The sequence below is a fragment of the Nannospalax galili genome, unplaced genomic scaffold (assembly GCF_000622305.1).
Source record: "Nannospalax galili isolate Female #2095 unplaced genomic scaffold, S.galili_v1.0 scaffold765, whole genome shotgun sequence".
Classification (NCBI taxonomy): Eukaryota; Metazoa; Chordata; class Mammalia; order Rodentia; family Spalacidae; genus Nannospalax; species Nannospalax galili.
This window is the reverse complement of record NW_008352647.1, coordinates 2,730,326-2,738,786: the sequence shown is the minus strand read 5'-3', so window position 1 is coordinate 2,738,786 and position 8,461 is coordinate 2,730,326. Positions and strand designations below refer to the sequence as shown.

Sequence of the window (8,461 nt, the reverse complement as noted above, 5' to 3'; positions counted from 1 at the left end):
AAGGCATGTGCCCCCCCACCACAAAAATGATTTTTAAAAATATATTATCGAAAGCTGCCTACAGAAAGACTTTTTTTTTTTTTTTGGTCTTTTTGAGACAGGGTCTCCCTGTAGCCCCAGCTGTCCTGGAACTCACTATGTAGACAAGGCTGGCCTTGAACTCACAGAGATCCACCTGCCTCTGCCTCCCGAGTGCTGAGATTAAAGGCATGCGCCAAAGGCATGGCAGAAAGACTCATTTTTAATGCTACTAACACTTAGATGTTTGCACATGCGTCTTTAATCTCTATCTGATTATTAGTAGTCCTAGTCAGTTACACTTGGATCCTTGGTACCTGAGTATGGATATAAAGTCATCAGGTAGATTTCAATGGTAATGTTTATCACCTCTACTAATTAACATGAAGTATATTTCCATGCTTCCTCCTCAAATATAACTCATTTTTAAAATTTGTTGATTTTTTTTGTGCATATATCATACAGAACATCCCAAACAATCTTATTCATCTATATACCCACTTCTCAAATGGCACCCTCCCATAGCCTCCTCCCCCGACTAGAGTCCATATACTCTGTCATCCCTGTTGCTGTCTACTGTGTTGTCAGCGCCCCCAGCTGTTCCCCAGTGCTTGTCCATCTGCTGAGTCTAGTCAGCCTATCTAGAAATCCTTGTTTTAGGAAGATAAGCTCTTCCTCATCTAGCGGCAATCAGTTGTCAATAAGCCTTTAGATAAGATTGGGGTCTGCTGTTCATTTTCCCTGTTCTATGCTGGGTTACTGTCTGGGAGTCTCTTGAGCCACCCTGGCCAACGACTCAAAGGAAGGTATCTCCTGTCTGGCATTGCTTCTTGTTATGTAGCCTTTAGCTATACATATGGACTCTTAAAAAATTCTATTGATCCTTTAATCTTTGGTTATGCTTTCCTTTTGGGTGTGTAAGACTCTACAGTTGGCCCAAATAAACCAATTTATTTTTACTCTTAAGGCCATTTGAGGATCTGTTCCTCAGGGGTCACATGGGCTTGGGAGGAGCCCCTGGCTCCTTTGACCTGTTCTGTCTATGTGAAGGTAAGTCAAAGGTCCTGCTCCACCATGGCTGGTTTCGCTTGGAAGCATGGAGGAAATGTTTCCTCTGTGTTGACCCTCCTCTTTGTAGAGTGGACACTGGTTCAAGTCCATCTGGTGGGGTCTCCATGGCCTCCTTGATCAAGAGGACAGGTGACTCACCACAGTTACAGGACATTTTGAGAGATGCTCATAGTCCTCTGGATCTTAGTCGACCTAGGAGGGCAAAGATTCAAAACTGTCCTTTATGTCCTTCTGACCATATTAGTATAGGCCTCAAAGTATGGCTGTTAAACATCCAAGGTTAGTTCCACCAGTCTTGGTACTGTTAATTACCATGTGCCATGTAGATAAAGCTTGCCTAGACAGATATTATATTCTTTGATCTAGTTGTATGTATAATTTGTCAGTAGGTTGTTGGACTAATATGGTTCCCTCTGGTTTTTTAAAACTAGCTAGGCATTATTTATCTCTCACATTGTCTAACCCTTCATGGTTTCCCCATTTAAGGTGCCACCATTTTTCCCATTTCTCTCTTACTAATACCCTTCTCCTGTGGTCCTACCTCTCTTGAACTCCTTCTTTCCCTTTATCCCCTAGGTTCCTTGTATAATCTTCCCTCTCGCCTCCCCTTAAAATAACCCCATTTTTAATCCATATCTCCCTTATTAACACCTGTTTCCTACTGTTCTTTGCTTTCAGATTCTTTCTTTTCCTTTACCTCCCTGGTTCCTTTCCATTATCCTGGTTCCTGTAGTTATGTCTGGATACATACTCACTTATCAGGGTTTGGTCTAGGATCCACATATGACAGAGAACATATGTCATTTTTTTTTCTGAGTCTGTTATTTCACTTAGTATAACAGTTTCTAGTTCCATCCATTTACCTGCAAATTTCATGATTTCATCTTTCTTTACTGCTGAGTAAAACTCCATCGTATAAATGAACCACATTTTCATTATCCACTCATCTGTGGATTTTATTTTAATATTAGAATCACTATAATCTTTGTCATTGTAATTCACACATTTTTAAAAACAGAGAGCTTGGGGCTGGAGAGATGGCTCAGTGGTTAACAGCACTGACTGCTCTTACAGAGGACCCAGGTCCAATTCCCAACACCCACATGTTGGCTAACAACTGTCTGTAACTCCAAGTCCAGGGGAACCTGACGCCTTCTTCTGACCTCTGCAGGCGTTGCACAACACGGGTACACTTACACACATGTAGGCATAACACTCATACACAAAAAGTATAAGTAAATAAAATAAACAACAAAAAACCCCAGAGCCTGTTAGAAAGCAAATTTAATATGAATCTAAGCATGGGGCTAACAGTAGAAAGGCACTTAGGATAAGGAGAGCATACACCGAACAGCATGAGCCTGGGCATCTTGAGAGTGCCGTGATGATGAATGTGTTAATAATGCGAACTGCAGAAACAGGAACACTTTACTCTTGGTATCACAAAATAATTATTTTAATATAAGTAAATCCCTCAGATTTTGAAATAAATTTCAAACAGATCAAAGATTTAATAGTTTTTTAAAGGAACCAAAAAGACACCAAAAGAAAATAAAAATGAAAAATACAAAAAAGGCCTATAATACAAGCCCATGGGTGGCCCAGGAATCCAAGATGAAGCCTCATTTTGAGTTGTTGTGCCACAAACTGGGTGTGTGAATACCCTGACCTTCTGACTTTTGGTTTCATCTAGGTCACAGTGTCCCTGGGTACTCTAAATAACTTCTACTTTTTTCCAAGGTGGGCAATATACATGGTAGAACAGTGGGCAGGAGAGGTCAGAGAGAGGCCTGGCTCTCAGCAGCACATATCCTAGCCCTCCCCTACATCCACTCTACAACTGACTTGGTCTCTGGGCCTGGCTTGGGAGACAGAGGCGTCACCATGTTCTTATATGTGGGAAGGCTATGAAAAGAAAAACTCTAGTTGGCCCAAATATTTAAACGGAATTACACTGGATCTTTTGTTCTCACTCTAACACAGTCAGAATTAATTTGTATGTCCAAAGGAGGGTGCTTTTTTTTGTAAGCTGAGTTACTTAACAAAGATATAGAGGGATGAAAGAAGCTGTATCATTTAAGTTTGTCACGTTAGGGGACATCCCCAAGTCATTCTTCAGGGCAGCTGCTAAGGGTCTCCTGCCTCAGAACCCATAGCCAAGAGCTCCCTGTGAAAAGACCTACAAGTTAGAAAGCAAGCAGCTCAAGTGTGTCTAGGGATCTGAGAAACAGAAATTACAAAATCTTACCTTATTTTTTTCCTCTTCCTCCTCAGGTTTAATAAGGAAAACCTCCTTTCTGCAAATAACTGACAAAGTTGCCCTAAGAAGCACGTCTCGGACCTTCATGGAGTATCTGAAACTTGTACTGTAAGACCCTTGATGGGACAAGCTCTTGCCTGCTGATCACCCAGAGTGACTGTCATCATGGCCAGCAAGAGGAAGTCCACCACCCCATGCATGATCCCAGTGAAAACCGTGGTCCTGCAGGGTGTGAGTGTAGAGGCCCAGCCTGTGGAAGCCTCGCCTGAAGGCCCCCAGCAGGATCTGCCCCCAGAGACACCTGCTGCCAGCAGTGAGACAGCCCCAAATCCCAGCAACACTGATGGTTCTGCCCTGGCCAATGGGCATCGGAACACTTTGGATGGCTATCTATATTCTTGTAAAGACTGTGATTTCAGATCCCAGGACATGACTCAGTTTGTAGGACATATGAATTCAGAGCACACAGACTTTAATAAAGACCCAAAGTTTGTATGCATAGGGTGCAGTTTCCTGGCAAAAACCCCTGAGGGGCTTTCCCTGCACAATGCCAAGTGTCACTTGGGGGAAGCCAGCCTTGTGTGGAATGTGACCAAGCCGGACAATCATGTAGTTGTGGAGCAGACTGTCCCTGGGAGTACTAGCACTCCTGACCCAGCAGCTGAGTCCAGCACTGAAGGGACTGATGGACAGGCTGAAATCATCATAACTAAGACTCCAATCATGAAGTTAATGAAAGGCAAAGCTGAAGCCAAAAAAATCCACATGCTCAAGGAGAATGCTCCCAGCCAGCCTGTGGCTGAGGCCTTGCCAAAGCCATCAGCCGGGGAGGCAGAGGTGAAAGAGGGGGACCACACTTTTGTCAATGGGGCAGCTCCAGTCAGCCAGGCGTCTGCTAGCTCCACAAAGCCACCCCACCCTGCCAATGGGCCCCTAATAGGAACAGTGCCAGTACTGCCGGCTGGTATAGCACAGTTCCTCTCCCTCCAGCAGCAGCCTCCAGTGCATGCCCAGCACCACACCCACCAGCCCCTACCTACATCCAAGACCCTTCCCAAAGTCATGATCCCCTTGAGCAGCATCCCAACATACAATGCGGCCATGGACTCCAACAGCTTTCTGAAGAACTCCTTCCACAAATTCCCTTACCCAACCAAAGCTGAGCTCTGCTACTTGACTGTGGTGACCAAGTATCCAGAAGAACAGCTCAAGATCTGGTTCACAGCCCAGAGGCTGAAACAGGGAATTAGCTGGTCCCCTGAGGAGATTGAGGATGCCCGGAAAAAGATGTTCAACACAGTCATCCAGTCTGTGCCTCAGCCCACAATCACAGTTCTCAACACCCCCCTGGTTGCCAGTGCTGGCAATGTACAGCATCTTATCCAGGCTGCCCTCCCAGGCCATGTTGTGGGACAGCCAGAGGGCACAGCAGGGGGACTCCTAGTCAGTCAGCCACTGATGGCCAATGGAATTCAAGCATCAAGCTCATCTCTCCCCCTGACAACTGCATCTGTCCCAAAGCCAACTGTGGCACCCATTAACACTGTGTGTTCAAACACAGCATCAGCTGTGAAGGTGGTCAATGCAGCCCAGTCACTCCTCACAGCGTGTCCCAGCATAACTTCCCAAGCCTTCCTTGATGCAAACATCTACAAAAATAAGAAGTCTCACGAACAGCTGTCTGCTCTGAAAGGAAGCTTCTGTCGGAACCAGTTCCCTGGACAGAGCGAGGTGGAGCATCTGACCAAAGTGACAGGCCTTAGTACCAGAGAGGTGCGGAAATGGTTCAGTGATCGGAGATACCACTGCCGGAACCTGAAGGGCTCCAGGGCCATGATGCCTGGAGAGCAGAGCTCCATCCTCATTGACTCTGTGCCGGAGGTGTCCTTCTCCCTGTCATCCAAGGTTCCTGAGGTGACCTGTATCCCAACAGCAACTTCACTCGCAAGCCACCCTGCCACCAAACGACAATCCTGGCACCAGACTCCAGACTTCATGCCAACCAAATACAAGGAGAGGGCCCCAGAGCAGCTTCGAGCCCTGGAGAACAGCTTTGCACAAAACCCACTTCCCCTTGACGAGGAGTTGGACCGCTTGAGAAGTGAAACCAAAATGACCCGAAGGGAAATTGACAGCTGGTTTGCGGAGAGACGAAAAAAAGTGAATGCTGAGGATACCAAGATGGCTGATGAACATGGGCAACAGGAGGAGGAGGAGGCTGCTGAGGAGGATGGTGGAGAAGGGCTGACTGGTGAGCTGAGGGTTCCTGGTGAAAATGGTTCTCCTGAAATGTTTCTTAGTCAGGCCTTGGCAGAGCGTAAGGTCAGCCCCATCAAAATTAACCTTAAGAACTTGCGAGTGACTGAAGCCAGTGGGAGAAGTGAGCTTCTGGGACTGGGTGCGTGTGAGCCTGAGGACGATGGGTTGAATAAGCTGGTGGAGCAGCCTCTGGGCAAAGCGAGCTACAAAAAGACAGCACAGCAGCGCCACTTGCTACGGCAGCTCTTTGTCCAGACACAGTGGCCCAGCACCCAGGACTATGACTCCATCATGGCCCAAACAGGGCTTCCCCGGCCAGAGGTGGTACGCTGGTTTGGAGATAGCAGGTATGCTCTGAAGAATGGCCAACTCAAGTGGTACGAAGATTATAAGAGGGGCAACTTTCCACCAGGTCTGCTGGTCATTGCCCCTGGCAACCGAGAACTACTGCAAGATTATTATGTGACACACAAGATGCTGTATGAGGGGGACCTGCAGAGCCTCTGCGACAAGACCCAGATGAGCGCCCAGCAGGTCAAGCAGTGGTTTGCTGAGAAAATGGGTGAAGAGGCCCGGGCCATGGCAGGCACAAGCAGTGAGGACCAGGGCCCTGGTGCTAGTGAGCCTGTGGCATTTCACAGAGGGCTGGGTGACACTTATGCAGAGGTGTCTGAGAACAGTGAATTGTGGGAGCCGAGTGCTCCTGAGGCCAGCTCAGAGCCCTTTGAAACTTCGAGTCCCCAGTCGTCTGGACGTCAACTCGGTAAGGGGTTCACAGGAACTACGCATGCATGGCCTTCCTTTGTATGTGAGGGAAGATGCATTCCCAGGTTGGGTGCAGGTGGAGGGGTCTGCTGCCTCCAAGGCTGCCTGGCAGCCAGACTGACTAACTTAACTGCCAAGGAGGAATGCCAGGGACAAGCTGCAGAAGCTGTGGGAGAACCTGATAAAGGCTGAGTGGTGGGTTTTTGGTTTTTGTTTTTGTTTTAACCTATGCAGGGGGAAAGAAGGTGGTGAACTTAAAGAAACCCATGCTTTTTCTAGTCATTTCCTAGTACTATAAGAATAAATCAAAGTATCATCTGAGTCAGATCCCAGACACTGGCTGGGAGAGAGCACTAGGACACCAGAGGAAATTCCGTGTGCACTGGCAAACAGAGCAAGAGTCTAATGGTCTCCCTACACACACAGTGGTGTGTAGGGAAATCATGTCTTAAGTTTGTATCGTTTTTTTCCTGATGCAGAAGAAATATTTGTTATAATGGAAAATCAACTTCCATCTTAGACATACGGAGTCCAAAGCGTCAGTCTGTCTCTCGGTTTCTCTGGATGGTGGTATTTTGTACTCAGAAGTAAAACTTAGGGTATTTGAAGGTAGAATTACAAAGCCACAGACAACATCCTCGGGTGCTGATTTTCTAGGTTCCCAGAGCTCTACTCTCTCCCTTCTTACACCTTCGCCTTCGTGTTGTGTCCCCATTAAAGGCCCCAGCTAGCTCAGGAGAGTGCGGGAGGGAAGCATGGTACTGAAGCTGAAAGACTGGGGGCTCCAAAATGCAGCCTGGCCAGCTGGGCCAGATGTGGCAGAGAGGGCAGAGGGTGCCCAGACAGTGCCTGAAGGGTTGGGTGGGGTGCAGGTGGTCACTGGAGAATTGGGCAATAGCTGCTTTAGTGTGGGCTGACCAAGGACAGCACTCTGGCCCTGAGGTCCCATAGTGTTTCCTGGATGGGGTTTCATTGTTTGCATACAGTGAATGAACATTTTTGTTTGTTTGCTTGTTTGTTTTGGCCTAGGAAATCCCAGTTCCTCCACCCCACTTATTTTCTACTTAAGACTTCTAAAAAATTTCTTGTTCTTTCTCTGAATGTTTTAAATTTATTTCAGCACATTTTTTGAAACATAATTATGCTGTTGTTTCATCACTTATTTAAGGAAAAAGAGATTTCTAAGTGTGCCTGTATTTAGGGGGAGGGTTACCGTGTTTTCCATCTGTTTAGTATTTGCAGAAACATATTCTTCTCTCTCTTCTCCCCCTGCCCCCAAGTGTGTGCGCACATGTAGAGGCCAGAGGTCAACCCCAGGTATATTTCTTTAGGAACCATCCAGCTTATTTTTTGAGACAAGGTCTCTCACTGGGACCTGGGGCTTACTGGTTAAGCCAGCTGGGCATTAAGCCCCAGGGATCTACTTGTCCCCACCTTCCCAGCACTGATACTACAGTGTGCCATCACCACTCCTGGCTTTTTAACTTGTGTTGGGGATTAAACTCAGGTCCTTGTGCTTATTACAGGTACCTCACCAACAGAACTATCACCTCAGCCCAGAAAGCTTATTTTTTTCATGCTCCCATGCTAAGATGAAGCTCAGTGTGGCTTCTGGTGGGGCTCCTAGAGGAGCCCAAGCACTGGTTAAGCAGTTAAGAGTGTGTGTATACAGTGTCATTGATTTCTCCAACTCTAGCCACTCTCTCTCTGATGCAAGAGTTGGGTCCAACATCTCAGTGACTTTTTCTTTGTGTGTGTGTGTGCGTCTGTGTCTGTATGTTGTGTTTATGAGTGCATGCACTTCTGTAGAGGCCAGAGGTCGACACGGGGTGTCTTTCCTTGATTGCTCACTGCCTTTTATTTTTTGAGACAGGTTGCTCACTGAACCTGAAGCTCATGGATTTGACCAGGCTGGCTGGCCAATGAGCTTTGGGGATCCACCTTTCTCTATCCCTTCTGCCCCCACCCAGTGCACCACCATACCTGGCTTGGCTTGTTTTTTAAAAATAACTTTATAGCCAGGCATGGTGGTGCACGCCTTTAATCCCAGCACTCGGGAGGCAGAGGCAGGTGGATCTCTGTGAGTTC

The 8,461-nt window shown here is 47.0% G+C and overlaps 1 protein-coding gene across 8 annotated transcripts in view; it reads left to right on the top strand.

The window, feature by feature from the left end:
• Positions 1 to 8,461, top strand: part of Zhx3 (zinc fingers and homeoboxes 3) — a 125,804-nt gene that overhangs the window by 103,070 nt on the left and 14,273 nt on the right. For all 8 annotated transcript variants that reach the window (XR_003846510.1, XM_029554323.1, XM_029554326.1 and 5 more), the window contains one exon: positions 3,364 to 6,371. Coding sequence is in view for 7 of the 8 variants with exons in the window: in XM_029554323.1 (XP_029410183.1) it covers positions 3,515 to 6,371 (2,857 nt within the window). In the remaining variant the exon portion in view is untranslated. The remainder of the gene's footprint in view (positions 1 to 3,363; positions 6,372 to 8,461) is intronic.